General features: G+C 34.6%; 1 protein-coding gene and 1 long non-coding RNA gene across 2 annotated transcripts in view; one reads left to right on the forward strand and one right to left on the reverse strand.

The window, feature by feature from the left end:
• The window catches only part of LOC118192793 (uncharacterized), a 37,997-nt gene extending 23,362 nt beyond the window's left edge, over positions 1–14,635 (reverse strand). Inside the window, exons 1-2 of the mRNA XM_035363806.2 lie at positions 14,491–14,635; positions 222–583 (exon numbers count right to left, since the gene is read on the reverse strand). Of these exons, the coding sequence (XP_035219697.1) occupies positions 222–572 (351 nt within the window). The 5' untranslated portion in view covers positions 573–583; positions 14,491–14,635. The remainder of the gene's footprint in view (positions 1–221; positions 584–14,490) is intronic.
• The window catches only part of LOC118188480 (uncharacterized), a 153,194-nt gene that overhangs the window by 8,884 nt on the left and 121,883 nt on the right, over positions 1–22,427 (forward strand). The gene's annotated exons all lie outside the window — the stretch shown is intronic.

Here is a 22,427-nt window from a genome sequence, read left to right on the forward strand (position 1 = left end):
AAATTTGAAAAGAGAAATAAAAATTACTAAACCTAAACATCAGTATGTTTGCAATTTACAGGAACATAAAAAATGTCAGTAAAACAAATTCACTAGCATTCGTACGATTACGATAAATTTTAAATAAATATTATTTTTAGGTTTCATGGCAAATACGTTGCATTTATATCGATTACGTTAAGAAAATAATAAATAAACGAAGACGATTTTCTATTTCATACCTGCATCCCATCGCTGCCGAAGGTTGGCAGGAGCGACAGCAGACGATTCTCGTCAGCTAAGGACGAAGCAGAGGAACTAAACCTGTCTTCTGTTGCTTCATAATGAGGCGACGATATGACGTAGGCAGGCTGATGGGTTCTGGAATCTTGCTGCTGTGACCCCGGAAAGGTGAATACCCTCCCTTTACGACCATCTTTAGAAGTCGTGTCCTTGGCAGCATCCGCAGCTGGTAATTGACGTGCTTCAGCGCCAATTGGCGTAGGTTCGCCAAAGAGAACTTTTTCCGGTGCAGATAATGCAGCATTGATTAGAAATGTAAGAAGAATGGGAATAAAAACTCTCGTCCCCATGGTTTATTTTCCTATTTTAAAAGCAAGATGTGAAATAAATAATGTGTATCAGTTGATAATATACATGATGAAACAGTAAATAAATATAAATGCTGGCAATAAATTCGTACATTTAAAATTTTAACGTTTAAATTTTTTATTTACAAAAATGCATAAAATTAAATATCCTTACTAAAAAAAATGGTAGGACTAAATTAGAATAAATAAATATGAGTAATAAATAGCCATTCTTTATAAAATGTTTTTCTTTCCTGGTACTTTATCTTTTTACTTGTTTCAGTACTTTATGCAAAACCTTTTAAAAATAACATCACCCCCTTTATCGGGAGGAACCCTTGCACGAAGTTTACTTTTGTAACCAGCGTATAAATTCTTACACAACAGCTTCCGAAATATAGTAATATCCGCCAAATGATTCGTTTCATTTTGTGAAGATATTTAAATAATGGTAAATATTTAGTAATTGTAACATGAGTATGCTAATGTAACATTAGTACATTAAAAAAAAAATTCAATTTTATTTGCAATTAATCTCAATGGAAAAAATCTGAAAGCTTATGACCCCCAAAGGGGCGTCTTTTTAACGTTTTATCAGTTATATTTATTTATTTTAAATATCATGTTCTTCGCACTGACCATAAAATTCAGTTTAACAGCAACATCGCAAAATAATTTAAAACGAACATATCTTAAGTACTTCCGATACACACTCTCGTGCGCTGCAGATACAAATGTTTCTTTTTTCTTTTTTTTTTTTTTTTTTTTTTTTTTTTTTGTTGTTGTTGTTGTTGTTGTTTTGTTTTTTTGTCGTACAGTGTAGCCATTGCTCGCTTTGAAATCGTTGAGTTTGTTAATCAAGAATTCGTTAAAGTTTTACAAAATATGAAATAAATAATAAAATAAATTCTCAAATCTGGGCTTCCAGATCACCCTATTTGAGTGGAGGACTACGTTATTCAAAATTTGATGGCTCTAGGCACCGTTTTTGTTTCACAGAGAGAGAAACATACATACATTCATGCAGATTCTTCGTTATTTAATTTCTTTAAATATAATGCAGGTCTGTAATATTTGGTGGCAACAATTTGAAAAGTGATAGAGTGAAACAACGCACAATGCCAAAGCGAAATTAATAGATCTTCTGGGCAAATTGTCCCTTTGGGCTAAAAAAATTTTTTTTTAAATCATAAACATGGTTTCTTTTCTTAGGAAACTAAATGTATTTTAATTTGTTTTCAGAATATATTTTACTTCTAAAGAATATCAGCAGCGCTCTTCCTTCAGATACACTGGGTATCCTTTTTTGTGAAAGTGATTTATTAACTTTGATAAATTTACATAAATTATTTAATTATAAAAATGTAATTGCAATGCTGCAATTAATAAAATTCTATAAATAACATAATGACTGAAGAAGAAATTTTAAGTATCAGTTTTAAAATTTCCTCTTTTCCAGACCCTTTCTCTTCATTAACTATTCATCTGTTTACGAGCATTCGCTTTGTGCCATTTCGCTTTTACGATAGAATTTAAATTAGCACATTTCTTGGAAATCTAAAGAGGATTTGCGCTTTCATGAAGAAAAGTAACAAGCTAAAATACCGTTTATCCAACATTTAATGCACCGCCTATCAAAAAACTACAGAAGAAAACATGGGTCATTCTAGCAGTCAAAAGTGTCATCTTGTTTCATAGCTTTCATATTATTACTTTCTACGGGTTTATGGATTTAGAGTGATTGATGATAACACATGATAAAGAATCAAAACACAATTTATTCGTCAATATTTCACAGGAAAATTTCAAAGATACGTGTACAGCCGTTGAAGAACTACGATAAACACGCTGCGGCACAGCAGCACAGCCTTCAGGCTATCAGGCTATAACGGTGAAGACAGCTTCACGGCAAAGCGCTAAAGTACAGCTCCCGACTCGGTCGATCACTCTCGGAGCTCAAGACAATACTACTGAAATCAACGTACTCAAGATACTCTTCACGATAAACTCAAGGTAGACTCGACGATGCACTGGTACTCAGCGTACAGGCAAGGTTTATATAGGTTTTGGCCTGCCTTCGAGAACATTCTGGGCCAAACCAGTAAGAATTCGTTCTAGAATGTTCTCGCTCCGCCTATGGCACATTCGCCAATTTTGTCGATAAATATCACCAAATGGGCGAATTCGCACCAAATCTGGCAACCTTGCCTTACCTTGACATTTTCTGGCAACCCTAAACTCGCTTTGCCGGGAAGCTATCTTACCGCGACTGGGTATTTCTTAACAATATGAACCACAGCACACGGCTTTTGATTATTGACCAGACCAAGTGCAGAAACTGTGAGTGGAGTGACATAATGGACATTTTCAACAATGAAGTGTAATGAAAGGACCTTGTTTTTAATTTATCTCTTCCTCTATCACCTGCATTGAAAGCTTATCTCCCACTACCGTAAACCACGAACGGTTTAATTTAATGTGCAGTGTGCCTGCTAACTTTTCGATTTTGGAAGGCGAAACTACAATGTTCGTGTGTTAATTTCTATATATATAGTGAAAAGATTGATTCTTCTAGCGTTGTGTTAAGTTTTAAGATGTTTTTGGCATGTCTTAATAGGTTTTTCTGGAAGATCCTTGATATCCTCTTTTTTTTTTTTTTTTTTTTTTTTTTTTTTTTTGTGTGTGTGTGTGTGTGTGTGTGTGTGTAAATTAATAATAATTACTTTGCCATTTTCCGGCATTTCGGGTTTCGAAAGGATTCTTAAAAACGATTTTTTTAATAAAGTAAATCTTTGTTTGTGTCACGAAATTTAAATTTAAGGCATAAAATGATATGTAACGATAAAAATTCAACAATCTCTTAAAATGATTGGCTTGTCGCAGTAATTTTTAATGGCTGAAATTATTAATTTGATTAAGATTTTAAAGAATGAAATTTAATTAGTTTGTGCTCCATTAATTTTGATCTAATGAAATAGAAGCAGTTTTCTGTAGATTATTCTTTTGTTTCCTGCCAAGTATTAAAATTAATGGCATATAATTTGAAGTCATAAAAATTAATTAAAAACTCATTACCTGTGATATTTCCTCATAATTGAATTTCAAATCAAAAAATGTCTTCCCAAGTGACAACTCCTCCGCTCGAAATGATAAATGATACTGCATCGATATTCGCTTGAGCTTAATTACCATAATCGGCATTCACACATATGCTATGCAAAAAAAAATTTTGCCATTTCTTAAATCAATTTTTCTCCAAGGGCATTCTCGATTAAACGCATTTCTAAAATTACGCATTCAGATGTAAATTTATGAACAGAAGATTCATGACGACTTAAAATTATAATTTTCTTACACATGCTTGTGAAGCAGAACTGCAGATAACAAGCAGTTTAAATTTTTTTTTTTTTTTTTTTTTTTTTTTTTTTTTTTTTTTTAGTCCAAAGGGATTTGAATCCCGAAAGGACTATTAGTTTCGTTTTGGCATTTTGCGTGGGACGGATAAATGTCGGTTCACTTTTCAAACTGTTGCCATAAAATGTTAGAGTCCTGCATTATATTTGAAGAAATTAAATAATGAAAATCTGCGTAAATGTATGTATATTTCTCACATTGTCATAAAATAACGGTACATAGAGTCATCGAATTTTGAATAACGTAATCCTCCAACGAATATGAGCATGTGGAAGACCAAATTTGAGTGTGTGTGTGTGTGTGTGAGTATGGCAAAGCCTCGAGGGCTATCTGCCTAAGAGGAGGGATGCCTTCGTGGAGGACTTTCTAAGGGAAACTGGCTCGTATACACGTTACACATGGGGAAAACCACGAAAACGCCCATGCAGCCAGCCCGTTCGCGGGATTCGAACCTCGGACCGAACTACCAGTGTTCAGCGACTTTACCGCTCGGCCGCTGGTGGGCGACCAAATTTGAAATTTGAAATTTGTTTTATGATCGATTTCCTATTTTTTAAAACTTTGACGAATTTTTGATTAACAAACTCAAGGATTTCAAAGCGAGCAATGGCAACGTTGTGCAGAAAAAACATTTTTATCTCCAGCGCGTGAGTCTCTGTATCGGAAATTCTAAAGATATGCTCGTTTTAAAACTATTTTGCGATACTGCTGTTGCACTGGATCTTATGGTTTAAGTGCGAGGAGCATGATATTTAATAAAGAAAGGTAACACACAAAATGTTAAAAAACGCCCCTTTGGACGTAATTTAAAATCTGAAACATTTCAGATTTTTTTTTTTTTTTTTTTTTTTTTTATCCTGTTTGAAGTGTAATGGAGTGCTGAGTGCAGTATAAATCTTTTAGAACATAGACGAAAAATTTCAATTCAAGTCAATTTTATCTTAAAAAGAATCCAATGGCTAGCAATACAGATTGTTTCTAAGTTTTGTAATTAATCATTTTGAAATTATATAATGTTCTACTTTGGAATCAGGGTAGAATGTTAAATGTTTATACAGATGAGAACATGGGGAGTAAATGTATCTTTTTATTACTTTTTAGTCTTTTGAAAATATATTATTCCAAAGAATATGGTAGACAAGCGATCGAGACATAATGTTTGTATGTCTCGTGTCTGACATAGACGTGTCTGTCTATGTCTCGGTAGAGACAGATACTATTTCCTGATGTTGTTGTTGTTGACTAATGCTCATTTGTCTGACATATAGTCAGCCCAACGAAATTCTTCGTGGCAAAGAGCGCACGATTTCTCCTCTCGTTGGCAACGGGCTTGGATACCTTACAGATGACAGTGCGATTTAGCTCAGTTCCGCCTCCAATTTTAATGCAGAGTACCTCAGTGAGACGGGTCCGAGTGTCTCCTAGCCCATCTTCCCCTACCACCAACCTCTCGAGAGGACTTTCGGCTGACCGCAAATTTAGAGTGCCACAATGACGCACGAACACTATACATTTACAAACATGAATGCCTCCTTCGGGATTCGAACTAGAGCCCTTCGGCATGGCAGTCAACGACGCTAACCACTATACCAGTTGGGCGACACAAAGTTTGCTTGTGATGAGCACAAAAACTTCAAAGGTTGCTTGCGCATGCTTCGTAATTATCTCTTGCTTGAGAACAAGCTTCCCTCTCCCTAATTTAAACTTGAAATTGCTGCATCAATATATTTTGCTTCGAATTCTTTTACGTACGATAAGAATGCTTTCATAAAAACGAAATAAAATACAGCGATCAAATTCATTTGTAAAAATCTACCTCCTGTAGTTACCAGTATGGCAGCAAAGGGAACGCGTGATCGAGAGGTAGGCCTTCCTACACAGAGCTAACATGATTCGAGCTCCTTTCATTCCCGCGAAATCCAACTCAACTCGAATGGCGTGCCGTTTCAAAAGAGGTAAACTGATGTTCCTTTTAATACTTTTGAATTTTAGATGAAAATATACTTCAACGTGTTAATGCATAAAATGCTAGGGGACTAACTTAGTCCCTCTAGTCCATCCACGCCACGCCATTGGTTTATGATATTAATCTTTTGAGTTGCAACATTTGTAGTTTTGTATCATACATTTTTTTTTGTATGAAGTGTATTCATTTAAAACGAGTTACCGCCTGCTGCCTTTATATGGGTATGTTTTTATCATTTGCATTGCATTAATATATTTGTATTTACATTTTATATTTTTGTATTTTACATTTTATCTTTTCTTATGTAAGAATAGTTATGTAAGAAAAAAGACTTGGACATTTATACTTTTTCTTACATTTTATACTTTTGTATTTTCTTATGTAAGAAAGTTTTGATTTCCAAAGCTTTTACATTTTTTATTTTACGCTGAACAAAGTGCTAGTCCCTTCAATATCATATATTTTTAATTTCTCAGTTTCAACTAGATATTTCACGAATTATATATGCATTTTTATTTAAATCATTCAAATTAAAAAAATAATATTCTTAAGCATCTGTTGCCTTTAAATAGCTTAGTTTGTTAATCAATAACAGGCAAATAAAGTCAGAAAGATATATGTATAGTATATCTTACATTTTGCCAAATAGCAACAGAAACGTATACAAAGTGAAACAACATAAATTTGCGTTTCGAGACTTTTGGGCTAACAAGCAGTGTTCAGAATTGCTCCTTTCTCTAAATAAGCTGTATGCAATACAGATAATGAAAAGGCAATGAAATTAGTAACCACTCGAGGAGATTTTGAGCAGAATAATCAGAAACGCACAGAAAAATCATATGCTGAGAAGTATAGTCAACGGTTTCGATATTGCTTTATCATGGGTGGTGGAGGTTAACGGCTTTCAGACTGACAAATATTCATTGTTGTTGGTCAGGGCCGAACTTGATAAGGTCCTAAGCTATGTGAGATATGGTGCCCTTTATAAGTCTGTTATAATATATTTATACTACATTTTATTTTTTTGAGAGGCCCCCAAGAAAAAGAGAGCTCTAAGCTATAGCTTGTGCAGCTTATAGGTAAATGTATGTGCACCTTATATTGCAGTTAGTGGTCGCCTATCAAAAGGAATAACACCATTCAGTGATGTCAGCTTCTTGCACTTACAAGCTGAAAAACATCACACTCAAGAAATGAAGATCATTTCTAATTAACTGCATTAGAACAATGCACTTATCATGGCATACTGTAGGAAGATGGCTCCATAAACATTTACCATTTGGCAACTAGTACCCTCGTGCCCTTTTACTGCCAGTCCATCCTTGTACCGCTTTCAAGGCAGCAAAGAAACAAGGACAATGTAAGGACAAATGTAAGGAAACAAGGACAGATATATGGTATGGTTTTGTTTAAAAAAGATAAAAAAGTCAGCCTCCTCAGAGATCATAGATATCATTTAATCTGACGAAAGTTTGAAACATGTTATCATTCCGCAAATATTATTGAAACCAGATCAATATGGCAGTTAAATAATGTCGTGTAGGGTTGTATTGTTGTACAGGCATACAGAACTGAAAATAACAAAGTCACTGCTGCGACTGGCCAATCAGTGAAAGGTTTGAAAAAAAAACTTGTCTGTCTGGCGTCTGTTTCAAGGCGCCACTGGGATTGTTCCACATGATAACACATCGTCCTGCGGCTGTTGTTCCTGGAAAGTGAGGACATCGCTCGAATGGACCTTGTCTGCTCTTCTCTTGACCTACATCTCACTGAACTCACTCATTGGCACGTTTTTATCTACGAGCACTTTTTCAACAACTTCAGAGGATGGAATATCTATCAGTACTACGGTCCAAAACATGCACTGCCATTTGAAGTAATTGGCATACAGAAGATTCTATTACGGGCGAACTGACTGGACTACTGAAAATTCCACAGCAAGAAACCAGTTTCGTTATAATAATTATCTCCTCCTGAAAACCACCTTGTGCATTTAATATCTTGCAATGATTCATCTAAATCAGGAATGGTCAAACTAGTCCCTACCGCCCACTAATGAGCGAGTTAAGCTTTCACGGTGGGCGGTGGAGGTTTTTGCCCGGTAATTATCAAGGAAGCTCCAAACATGCATGGATGTATACATACATAACACACACCTTAAAATTTAGTTCTCTGCTTGACCGCTTCCCTTCGCGCAGTGCTTTTCTGTTTCCACGTATTTATACTGCTTTGTTGATTTTAGTTAATTTTCTATTAAACGTATAATAATATAAGTTATAGTATAAACAAATGAATAAAATTAACTACATATTTTTTATTAAACTTCTACTTAAACACTTATTTGCAGTTGCACTAAATTAGTTAAGTTACTGTGGACAGGTGAGTGGTACAGAAATTTTACTGCCTACAAAGTGGGCTATATGAATGAAAAGGCTGACTAACCCTGATCTAAATAATCGTAACATTTTCTCCCTCCTTTCTGCATGCCCTCGTGATGTAACAACAGCACACTCGGCGCATATTCGAGAGGTCCAGGTTCGAGTTCCGGCGAAGTCATTGCTCATTTTTCATGTCTCCTGCTTTAAAATAACCTAATATCTCTACAATACAATGTAACCACTGCTGTTTAAATAAAGTATCTTTGCAGTTACTACTACTGTTCTCTTTTCCTCATTACTTTAGTTTCTTCTGAGTATGTACTAAAAACTGTATAGCATATATGACCACCTTTTTAGTTTCACTTGAGGCATATATCATATGTTTTTACTATGTACAAAAAAAAAAAAAAAAAAAAAAAAAAAAAAGACGATTTAATTTTAAAACTATATATGAACAGTTTTCTTTACGTTTAGCACCCCAGTGTGTAAACAACATTTTTAAATGGTAAAAGTAAACCTTATGAAAATATACTTATGTACTATGTTAACCACTCTTAATACTACGTAGTTCACGTTACATACTTTCTTCCCTCTCATTGATGCGTATAATTAAATGAGAAATGTCGTGTAAAGAAGGATCCAGATATTTGTCTCCAGCATTTAGCTATTGATTTCTGCTAGCTTAGAAAAACCTGTAATTTCCTTTCACTAGCATTTTATTAACAGAAATTTATAAATTTCATTAAAGGTTTGCTTTGGATAGTATGCTTTATTTGAAGATATAAATTCAAAAAATATAATTTCAAATTCTATATTTACATCTAGTAAGCATTTTAAAGTAATATTTTGAACTTCGTAGTTTTATTATTGCTATAGTTTTTTGCTAATTAAAGCTATCAAAATTCAAATTTTCATAAAGTTTTTTTTTTTTTTTTTTTTTTTTTTTTTTTTTTTTTTTTTTGTTATTTGCGTTAATCTAGAACTTCTTCCAGTTTATCTCTTATTGGTCTGATAATCGATAAAATGGAAGAATTGTTTCTATGAAGCAGTCCTTCCATTTTCTCGACTATCTCCGACAAACAAATAATCCATAATTGAGGAAATGGGAAACACACTAGAAAACAAAATCATATTTTTATTCTTTTTCCATATGGCCAGATTACTGCCTCGTTTAAAACTAAGCTGCGGTCACTCCTAATAATTTTTGACTTTTTAAGGTAGCCCAAAATTTATACTTTTAGCTACAGGGAAATGAAATACCTTTCACAGACCACTTTTTAATTTTTTTCAGGTGTATATGAAGTCTACAATTTAATCAATAATAATAATATAAAAATCTGAAAGCCTTCAGGTTTTACATTACGTCCAAAGGGTTGTTTTTCTACGTTTTGTGCGTTAACTTTATTTATTAAATATCACATTCTTCTCACTTAAACCGTAAAATTCATTTCAACAGAAATATCGCCAAATAATTTTAGAATGAGCATATCTTTTAAATTTTCGATACACAGTACATACACTGGATACATACACTGGATGCATAAAAATGAATTTTTACTTCCTTGTACGAAGTAAAAAGGAAGTATTGTAATCGCGAAAAGTTTCAGGCAGCATATTTCAACGAAAATATCCATTTTGACCGCTATCGAATGCAATTTAAATGTTTTTGCGTGATATCTGTACGTAAGGACAGAATAAAATACTCTTTTCCTTCAAAAAAATTATAAAACTGCTTTAAAATTAATTCTGAAGAGAATTTTTCGCGGCGTCTGTACGAACGTATGTACGTAAGTACGTTCGTGCGTACGTTCGTGCGTACGTACGTATCTCGCATAACTCAAAAACGAGTAGCCTCAGAACGTTGAAATTTTGTATATAGGACTGCTATAACATGTAGATGTGCACCTCGTATTTTGGTTGAAATCGGCCGCACCAAACGTATATAAATATATTTATATATATATATCCATTCTGTTACTCGGCTCAGTGATCTCAGTTTCTTTACTCTTATATGTTGGTAAATTGTACATTTTTTGCTTTGAAAATGATTGAATTATGTTGTTTTTATCTTCCGGTTAAGGATTTTATAACTTTAGTAAATCTGTGTGCAATATTTTTAGAATTATCAGCAATTTTAAAGTTGTTTAATTGCCGCTAAGCCTGTTTTTAATGGCGGCCATTAATGTTTGCATTTGAAACAGGAGACTAGTGGATTTGTTGAAAATCTAGAGAAACTTAGCTTCGTAACAACAAAGATAACGCCTTCATTTATTATTGTCAATTAAATCATGCTTAATCATTTCTGGAATTTTATCGAGGAAATATGTGTTTCAGATTTACTTCGTAATTTTTAATATAGATATTTTGAGTTTTTATGTATTTTTGCCTTCTCGCGAAGTGAGAACTGAATTAATTAAATGAGAAATACTCAATCGTCTGTGAAAAACTGTTTCTTTTTTTGTTTTGTTTGCTTAATTTCTTTTATACATCATTCTAGCTTTATTATAGTATTTGAATAGAACATGTGGCAACGATTAGATAATTCTATTATTTAAATGATATAAATTTTGTGCATTATGAGTTATAATATGAACGAAATATAATACTGAAGTGGAGTCAACACTTTTGCGCAACACAAAAAGTGAGAATTTTAGCTGATTTTCGAGTTTTAATAAGTCAAATTGTTTTTGTCATATATGAAATTTTCAGTGTGTCATCTTTATACATAGATGATTATCTTTCTTTATTTATTTTACTTAATAGTGTATAAGAATTTCTTTTATAAAGAAAAAACTAACAGTATTTTCCGAAAATTTAAAATTTGCACTGAAGCACTGCGCGCAAACTGACAGTAATACAAATTTAGTTACAGTAATAATTTTTAAGTGAATCTAGCGCCAGAGTGTCGCTATGGTAAACAAATACTAGAGTGAATTTTAAAGAATGCATTTATTCTATTGTGGTTTATGCGATGTCGGCGAAGTAGATTTAATTCAATGCAATAATTTTAAATGAAATGCAAGAAAAATGCGTATAATTTAATATTCCGTACAAGGAAGTCATGTGGTGTACATATCAGATCAGATGTTAATCAAAAATTCGGTTAAAGTTTAACAAAATATGAAATAGATAATAGAACAAATTCCAAATTTGGACTTCCGAAGGCGATATTCGCAGGAGGATTAAGTTATTCAAAATTTGATCGCTCTAGGTACCGTTGTTTTATCACAATGCGAGAAACATACATACATTTACGCAGATTCTTCATTATTTAATTTCTTTAAATATAATACAAGGCTCTGGTATTTGGTGGCAACAATTTGAAAAGTCAACCGACATTTACAGTGAAGCAACAGAAAATGTCAAAACGAAATTAATAGCCCCTCTGGGCTAACGTCCTTTGGGTTAATGGTAATAATAATAATTTTAGCATTTCTTTAATAAAAGACGTTTGCTAATACATGTTTAAACCTTCTTAAGTCTAAAGTAGAAAAGAGGTGCGAAAAGTACAGCGAAACCGTATTTCAGATTTATCGTATTACATAAAGGATTTCCTCAGTTTTGCAGCGGTGTTACATATACACCATGTTGCAAGGACGCTATCAAATATTTGTTCTGTTAATATGAATGTATTAGAGTGAATCTATCCTGTACAAATGGAGTACAGTCAATGTACACACGGAGAGTTTATCAACTTTACACGCACTCTCCTGCTTGGGCCAAACAAATGAACTGATATTAGATATAAAAGAACTTTATTTTGATCTCCTGGGGAGGCATATAATTAATATGAATTGGATAAAAGCACATGCGAGATTTATTGGAAATGACAGGGCGGATGAATTGGCCAAAGAGGCAATTACACAAAATGGCACTGAAATCTTTGAGTCATAGCAGGGGTCAAACAGGAAGGCCGAATTAAAGAATTATATCTACAAATGGTGGAAAGAAAATGGAAAATATCCGACAAAAATAAAAGCTATATAAGAGTGGGAATAACAAAAAAGAAAAAACATTGGTAACACAGAATTAAATCAAATTTTGATTTTGACGGGTGATGGTCGTTTTCCTGCATACTTTAAAGGATTTAATTTTCAAGAGTTCGATCTTTGCGACAGCTATAATGAAACTGAAGATGCTAATCTCTTCGTGAACACCTACTCACTTTTAACAAATGTAAGGAATATTTTATCATAAATGAAACTTTTAAGGTGAGATGGATTTTTATTAAATTTTGGCGAGACAAGAAGTCTATCAAAAATTATTATGAATGATATTAATAAGAATTGATCAATAGCGGGAATTCTATTTTAGTGTGTGTACTGTGTTTTCACCTGGAACTAGGCAGCCTAATTAAGCCATAGAACCATTTGTAATCAGGTGGGCGTACTGCTTCCCGTAGACAAACAAACAAGGAAACATTTGTACGTATTTTTGCACTAGGTTGTTCGTACAATATTTTATTTACACTGTAGAGACATTATAATTTTTGGAAGCTGGAGAGAGAAAAACTTAACAACCGCCTTCGCCGGGAATCGAACCACGGACTTCTGGAATACCGACCCAGCGTGCTACCGTTACACCACGAAGGCACACTAGGGAAGTGGGAGAAATACCTTATATATTTCCCTTTTTAGGGGACCTAGTCGCCAAATCCTGAGTGCGGAGAATCCTCATCCACAACCCTTTTAGTTCGGGCGCCACTTGTAGAGACATTAGGTATATTTTTTAGGGGCAGAAAGGATGAAAAATAGCAAACGCCTTCACCGGGAATCGAACCACGGACCTCTGGAATACCGGCCCAGCGTGCTACCGTTACACCACGAAGGCACGCTAGGGAAGTGGGAGAAATACCTTATAATACGACGGATTCATATTTCAACAGAGGAACTGAAATCTATTTGTCATGATGTATATAGTATTTTAAAGCTTGAAGCTCTACCAAACTAATATTCTGCTCATTAACTTCTACGTAATCGTGGATGATTTGGGATATTTCAACAAGTGATGTATTCGAGTGTCTTTGTTTTTTAAATCGACTAGGAGTCCCAAAAGTTTTCAAAGAAATATAGCACTGTTACTGTCCAATAGCTGCCTCAGATCTTCAAATGAATGCATGTTTCATACATGAGAAACAATGCTGAATTCCTCTTGTGTAACTTCACAGAAATTCATCATTTAATATTATACAGCATCATTGATGTCTGTGAAACCCATGGAGTATACGAGTAAAACTATCAAGAGCAATTTACTACCACATACTTTTTCCCCCCAATGGCAGATTGTGAACAATTACAAATGTAACCCAGTCCATTAATCTATACAAGGCCGGATGTGGTGGTCTCTTTATTATGGAGGCACCTAATAGGTGGGCCACCATCGCCTTTCCTATGAAGGGGACGGACAGTTACAACCATGCATTCTCCGGGATTCGAACCCAGGCCCTTTGGCATCGCAGTCACCTTCCCTGACCACTATACCGACTGGGCGGCCGCTACGACATACTTACGTTACAAATAGGAAAATTCACAAAAATTCAAGGCAAAAGTTTCAGTTTTTCCTTTTAGTTTCTAGAGGCATATTATTATCAAAATGCATTTACAATGATATACTAAGACTAGATCTGACTATGTGCAAATGATTAAGTCACAACAATGCTATAATAAACTGCTGGGAAACCGTTAACTAGCTTCCAAAGCTATGTGCAAATGGTCATAGCAATAATGTAATAATCTGCTAGTAAAACGTTATCTATCTTCCAAAGCCGATACGTTTATATGTAAATCATTTAAAAAATTAAACCTTAGTTGAATTTGCAATAATAACCTTGAAATGTCCTAGAACAGTGGGTGTTGAGTCATCATTTTTGCTTTAAAGACTATGCAGATATTACGGCATAATGAGATATCAAAATGAGCAATGTATAACCCTATATTTAATACTTGACTCTATTGGAAGACTTAAACGTAATATATTCAAACTGAGTTATGTTCATATTAGTCTAGGGAATTATGTAAATATTTTCTATATTTTTCGTTCTATAATTATAAGAGTTTAAAATTCAAATATATCCAATGATATAGAAAATAACAATGAGAAATAGAAATTTCACCGAAAAAAAAAAAGCTTTCATTAAAATTGCAAAAGAAGTAAGTTTACCTACCTCCTCCCTGTTATGGTTTTGAATGATATTCAGCCTTTGCAGAACCTTACTAAGTTCAAATTTGGAATGAGAACTTTGAGGAACAGTGACCGAGTTTTTATAGGCAACGATGTTCCTTCATTGGGTTTTCTGGATTTCGGACTGGCAACACCATTTTCAAGAGGGGGGGGGGGAAAAACCATTTCAGACGGATTCAACTTAACCGCTTTCCATTGGCGCGATTCAATAGGGTTGCTGTAATATTTATGAACTCAGGTAGAAGAAATCTGTGGGTTGAACATACTAAAACTGAAAGTAGTCACTTTTATTGTTCCGGATTCATGTTATTCTTTATTAGTGATATTTTTACCACTTTTGGTAAGCGTCTAACAGAGAATTTATTGCTCCGTTTCTATTTCTTATTCTCAGCCGCTGTCTACGTATAATAACCGTTATAAGCCTGGAGAAGAAAAAAAAAAGAGATAATACCTCGTTTTCTCTGGCTATTTCGTTTATATTTAGTATTTATATAAATAAAAAAAACTGCAGTAGGAAGATTGAGATTGCTAACAACACGAAGAAGTTATCGTTAAAATTTTCCGTTCATTTTCTTCTTGAATTAAAGCAATATAGTAAACCATTGCTAACATGAATTCCAGGGATCGGCAAATCAAGAGTTCGCATTAAAATATTTCTGTTAACTGGATATTCAAATTTTATTAGCCCAGAAGGACTATTAATTTCGTTTCGGCAATTTGCGTTGATTCACTTTTCAAAGTGTTGCCACCAAATATTACAGCCCTGCATTATATTTAAAGAAATTAAATAAAGAAGAATCTGCATAAATATATGTACAGTGTCTCACAAAAGTGATGGGACACTTGTGCTTTACGAAAGGAAACTGTAGTAAAATAAATAAATTTTTTTGTGGGTGTGTTTCATACTTAAATTTAGTAACAATTATTACATAACATACATTTTCTCAAAATATTAAAATAGTAATTTAATAAAAATACAAATGCTTAGAACGGAGCAAAAAATGTCTCACATAAGTGATGGGACACCATTAGATACTACTACGTACTATAATAAAAATATTTTTGGGGGTTTTTATTTTTACTCAAAAGCAATTAGCAATAATTTATAAAAACGTCTGCAGTCTTCCTCTCCAGTTTGTTTTGGAATTTTTGTGTTTTTTTTGCTCTGTGCAGCCATGAATGCTAAACGAAAAGAAACTTTCCCTGAAATTCGAAAATTAGTTATTAATTTGCATATTGAACGTGAAAAATATATTAGAGAAACTGTTGAAACAGTTAACATGAGTCATTCAACAGTTTTCAATATCATTAAACGATATAAAAAGAATCATATGATTCAGGATAAAAGAAGACCTGGCCGACCATCAAAGCTATCCAATGGAATAAAGCGAATTATTGTTCAAAATATTAAAAAAAATCGAAGAATGAGTGCTTCTGAAGTTGCTACTGATTTACAAGCATTATATGGAATAATTGTTAATCCTGAGACTATTAGAAGAGTAATTCGATCTGCTGGATATCACGGTAGAACAGCCAGGAAAAGATTCTTCGTAAGTGAAAAGAATAGAAAACTCAGACTGGCTTTCGCAAAATCCAACATAAATAAGAACTCTGATTACTCGAATGAAATTATATTTGCTGATGAGAGTAAATTTAATATATTTGGCTTTGACGGTAGAATCTTGGTGTAGAGAAAACCCAGGAAAGAATTTCGCCAACAGTAAAACATAGTGGAGGAGGAGTTATGGGGTGGGGGTGTATGTCGTCCGCTGGAGTCGGTAATCTTGTTTTTATTGTCTGTATAATGGATCAGTACAAGTATATTGACATTTTAAATCAAAATTTGAAATCTTCAGCACGAAAATTGACCCTTCATAACGATTTTAAATTCTACCAGGACAATGACCCCAAGCAAACTGCTTTGAACGTTAGACTCTGGCTGCTGTATAAGTGTCCTGAAATAATAAAAACACCACCACAATCTCCAGACTTAAATCTCATAGAGAATATTTGGCAAGAATTGGAATCAAGAATTCGCAAACACGCCATTTCTTCAAAACAACAATTAAAATCGGTGCTTCAAGAAGAATGGGGTAAAATCACTCCAGAAATCACAAAAAAATTAGTCGAATCCATCCCAAGAAGATTAAATCACGTTTTAAAAGTAAAAGGAAATTCAACAAAATATTAAAACATTTTAAGAAGTAAAATTTTTGGATAAATAATTGATGGAAAAGTAAATGTCCCATCACTTATGTGAGCCATTTTTTGCTCCGTTCTAAATAATTGTATTTTTATTAAATTACTATTTTAATATTTTGAGAAAATGTATGTTATGTAATAATTGTTACTAAATTTAAGTATGAAACACACCCACAAAAAAAATTTACATGTTTTTTAAATTTATTTTACTACAATTTCCTTTCGTAAAGCACATGTGTCCCATCACTTTTGTGAGACACTGTATGTTTCTCGCATTGTTATAAAACAACGGTACCTAGAGCTGTCAAATTTTGAACAACGTAGTCTTCCACCGAATATGGACACCTGGACGCCCGAATTTGGAATTTGTTTTATTATCTATTTCATATTTTGCAGACATTAAAGAATTTTCGAGTAATAAACTCAACGATTTCAAAGCGAGGAATGGCAACATTGTACGAAAAAAAATTATATGCAGCGCGCGAGACTGTGTATCAAAAATTCTAAAGATATGCTCATTTTAAAATTATTTTGCGATATTGCTGTTAAATTGAATTTTATGGTTTAAGTGCGAAAATACGATATTTAATAAATAAAGGTAACACATAAAATGTTAAAAAAAAGTCCTTTGTAAAATCTGAAAGCTTTCACATATATATATATTTTTTTAAAATTTTTATTATTCATCACAGAAAACAATTTCAGTTTAATTTTATTAACTAAAACGAGCCGTAATGCTTAAAACATAATATGAATAATATATACTTGCTTAATACGACATTCTATTTTAGTTAGTTGATGATATATTCAGGTGAATCCTTGGTTCTGTATTTAAGCGACCTCTTGTTTTTTAAATACTTTTTTCTAGACATTGACCGTTTACACAGTATACACATACGCCGTCCAAAACAGAAAAGTAGTTAGTGACTCTGGCTGCCGTACCAAAGGAACCGGGTTCGAATCCCGGAGAAGACACTGATTTAAATTGTCTGTTCTTTCATAGGAGGTAACGGTAGCCGGCTATTAGGTGCCTCCATAATAAAATGATCACTGCTTGGAGCCCTAGTAGTAACCAAAGCCTAAAAAAGCTAGTACCTGCCATAAAAACAAATATATACTTACAACATTTACAGTACATTATGTATGTCTTTATACACTGACTACCAATAAGTATTTGGACACCTGTGATAGAAAAGAAAAACTAACTTCTTTCAAAATCAATAGTTGGTAGAACCTCCACGAGAGGTAATTACAGCGTGGACCCTCCAGGGCATACTTTCCACAAGTCTTTGTATGACAGCTAGTGGTATTTTCTTCCACTCGGCTTGGAGAAGACATAGAAGTTCCTTCACCGATTTTGCACGGGTACTGCACCCCTGAATTCGGCGATGCAACTCGTCCCAGAGGTTCTCGATAGGGTTCAGGTCTGGACTCTGGGCAGGCCAGTCCATTCGATGAACTCCTTTGGCACCATACCAAGCCTTGGTTAACATCGAAACATAACAACTGGCATTGTCGTCCTGAAAGTAACAGAGGTCCAACCTGTAAAACTGCCACAACGTAGGAAGCACATTGTCATCCAAAGTAGTGCAGTTGAGATTACCATGAATGGGGACCAAGTGCCCCAGCCCATACCAGGAGAAACACCCCCAGACCATAATTCCACCTTCACCGAACTTGACTGTTGGCACAATACATTCTGGCAGGAGACGTTCTCCAGGTACACGCCAGACCCAGACCCTGCCATCGAACGGTAAAGTGTGAACCTTGATTCGTCACTCCAAAGAAACCGTTTCCACTGATCTACGGTCCAATTTCGATGTGCTTTGCACCACATTAACCGAGCAGCGCGGTTGGACTTTCTGATCAAAGGCTTATGGGCAGCAGCACGAACATGAAAACCAAGTAGATGTGCTTCCTTACGGATGGTATTCATTGAAACAATACTCCCGCATGCCTGTTGAAACTCCTCGCGGATGAGGGCCATCGGTTGGGTGTGGTTCTTCCGAATTTCTCTGGACAGCACTTGTTTGTCTCTATCTCCCAGTTTCGTTGATCTGCCGACTCGGGGCACATTCAGACAATGACCGCTCACCTTCCACTTCTTAATCACATAGGCCACTGTTGATTTTGGGTACTTCAGATCGCTAGATATGTCCTTTAAGGATCGGCCGCATTTGTGATACCCGATAATTATACCTTTCTCGAAATCAGAGAGCTCGAACTGTGAGGCATCTTGCATGCGACTAAAGCCGATGCTGTTTCCTACACGATATATACCGGCGGAGTCCGTGACGTACCTTAGGACCGCAGATATCGTCATTTGCATAGATGTCCAAATACTTATTGGTAATCAGTGTTAAAAACACTACAGTACTTGTTGTTTCTTGCAGTAATATCCAAGTAATTGAACAGTAAAAAATATACTCCCTTGATAGGCACTACAACTTGAATAACAGTTGCAACTTTTCCAAGCAATTCAGCTAAGGCACCGGAAAATTGAGTCAAGTAACTCCTCAGATAGTACTACAACAACTAAAAATCAAGATTAGAAATAAAAAATAGCCCACTCCGTAAAATACTAACAGGACTGTAAAAGCAAAAACTATTGTAATGTAAACTTAGTTTTACCCATTTTGTATGTACTTCTTAAAAATAATGTTGTAAAGCAGTTAAAAATGGCATAGAAAATCCAGTCAATGCGTAACTGAATTACGAGTTTACTTTGATTATCTCAGTAAAAGTACTATAAATATGAATTCAGATAATGTTTAAATATGTCATGATTATATCTAACTATCACATGTAACTTATATAAAACAAAAATCTGTAATTAACATACCTATGCTAATACACAGGCCCTTGTGTACCCATGTAATAGTTATATTTTTATATGGAAGAAATAATCCCTTCTGCCAGGATGACTATTGACACTGTAAGACTTTTAAAGTAAAGTCAGCTCAGTGGTTATTTTAGGCGGCGCTCAGTACTACATTAATTACAGTACTGCCACTTGAAAAAAAATGTACTCACAGTTCTTTTTCTGGTGCAAAATTCATGTATGTTGCGCAGAAACGAAAACGCCTCGTAAACTTCATGGACAACTCTATTCACAGCTTCCGTAAAACTAGCGGTCAATTCGAATGTTACATCAAAACATTCGTAAGTGTCCAAGACGTTTAACACTTACGGCGGGTGGGCGAAATGATATTGTCTTCCTAACTTTCTGCTGATAATATATCTTCTAATTCAGATACTACTGCAGTGAATATAGGAAGTATTCGTACAGCAAGTGTTAGGATGTGAAATTTACATGAAATTAAATGCATGAATAAATAAGATATTTACAAAACAAAAGCAATCCATCATGTTATGGTGTGAAAAACGTATTGGTACATTATACATAATGTTGAATATTTTCATAAATATATTTAAATTAGTACCTTCTAGGATGTCCTTTAGCGTGAATAACGGCTTTGAGTCTTTTGGCATTGATTCAATCGAATTTGTTGTTACGGAACTCCCATTCCTGTTTTTGACCCGTTATTAAGTGATTTTATTATTAGAAATGTACCTGGATCCTACATTTTTATCAAGAGTTGTCTATAAATTCTCACGGGGTTGAGGTTGGGTGACTGAAATGGGAATTTTATAAATTTTGGGGCGTTATACAATATCCAGAGCCGTGTATTTAGGGCTGTATATTGGGGTCAAATATTACGCATGAAAACATATTCTCTAACATATTGATTTCTCTTTCTCTACACTTCTTAAATTAAAGAAATGCATGAAGACCAAACCTTTATGTTTTGTCCCTTTAGCCATCCAAGGCATTTAGATGGTCAAATGTAAGACAATAGTTTTTAAGCACTGTGCGATGAATTCATATTGTTACGAAATGTACAGGCGCGGTGAGATAGCTTCCCCGCAAAGCAGTTTTAGGGCTGCCATAAAATCGCAAAAGAAGGCAGGGTTGCCCCACTTGGCGAGAAATCTCCCATTTGACGACATTTGACGACAAAACGACAAAACGATATTTGACGACATTTGGCGATATGCCATGGACGGATGGAGAACCTTCCGGAACGAATTCTTACCGGTTTAGCCCAGAATGTTCTCGAACACAAGCCGAAAGCTATATAAACCCTGCTCGTCCGCAGTCAGTTAGTGTGTGCTTCATAGAATAAGTGCCTTGTCGAGAGGGCTAGTGAAAAAGCCTCGTCGAGTGCGATAGTCAGTATCGAGTTGGTGTCTCGTCTAGCGAGTCAATCCCTGCGGAATCGATCGAGTAGACAGCCGGGCAGCGAGTGCCGAGTGGGTCGTCGAGTTCACCGAAGGAGTCTCTTAGTGTGTCGCGGTTAGTGCATCGTCGAGAGAGCATGTTGAGCTCCGGGAACGACTGAACCGAAGAGTCGGGAGCCGTGCCCTGTGTGTCGTCGAGTGCATCGCGAGTTGTAGCGGGGAGAGTCTCGAGAGTACGTGGAGTTCCGAGAACAACCGAGCAAAGTCGGGAGCTGTACTCTGGTGCTTTGCAGTGAAGCTGTCTCCACCGTGATAGCCTGATAACCGGAATGATGTGACGCTGATCGTGTCAGGTTGTTTATAGTAGTTCATCGACGACTGTGAAACGTGTTTTGGAGCTGTCCTGACAATACTGGCAAATAAAGTGTGTTTCGATACTTCATCAAGTGTCGTCGTTATTCACTCCAAATCCACACGGACCCCGTACGAACGTGAAGGAAGAAAATAACGTAGCAACTGGTGTCAGAAAAGAAAAAATTGTAACAATATTTTTTTAAATTGTTTTAGTCTTATCTAAAAAAGTGACTCTAAATGCTGGTATGAATATTTATAGCATAGTTCTGTGTATGATGATATTTCAGAGGCAATATTAAAAAATCGAAAATTCTTAGATTTTTAACCTGTGCTTGAAACACTGCACAAAAAATGGGTCAGATCTATATTTCCCGTTCTACTGGGCGATTGACGAAATTCAATTTGCGTTTTTCATGTCTCGAAAGCACGATTTAGGATATGTATTTGATTAATATATAGCGTTGTTCTAATACAGCTATTTTGACACAAAATCGGACTTTTTCTGAAATGACATGCCAATGTAAAAATCGCACGAGTAGTTTTTAAAAAATTAGCTCTCAAAATTTTAGCTCCTCAATTTTAATTGAGTTTGGTATATATTTATTAATCTATCTTTTTTTATTAAACTTATTTGATTCTTCCTTTCACATTTCGAAATTCAGATTCATTCCAAATAAAATTTCCCCAATTTTTATGATTTATTTTTTAAATTTGTATTTTTAAATAATTTTTATAAATTTTTCAAAAAAAATTGAATTATAATCTATAACATTTTTATCATCGTGTTAAAGTAAACATATTTCTAAGCATACCTGCAAAAAATTACAGCTTTTTATTTGAAATTTCCGAAGATATACGAATTTATATATTGGCGCGTTTTGAAATTTGGCATGTTTGTTGAAAGCGATAAAACATCAAATGTGGTTTAGACACTTTGTTAAAATTATTCGAAATTAGGAACAATGTGACTTTCCCCCCCCCCCCGCTCATACACATTGTAAAAAGGTAAGAACGAGATGCCTTTTTTCCCGCTCCGGCATAATGGAAGGGAAAGGAAAATAGGTTGCTATATATCAGTTTGCCAAGTGAATTATTCTTGGCGCAAACTGAAAAAATTGAGCA

The sequence above is a fragment of the Stegodyphus dumicola genome, chromosome 12, assembly GCF_044657685.1.
Source record: "Stegodyphus dumicola isolate Sdum_Otavi_A_Nest chromosome 12, ASM4465768v1".
Lineage (NCBI taxonomy): Eukaryota > Metazoa > Arthropoda > Arachnida > Araneae > Eresidae > Stegodyphus > Stegodyphus dumicola.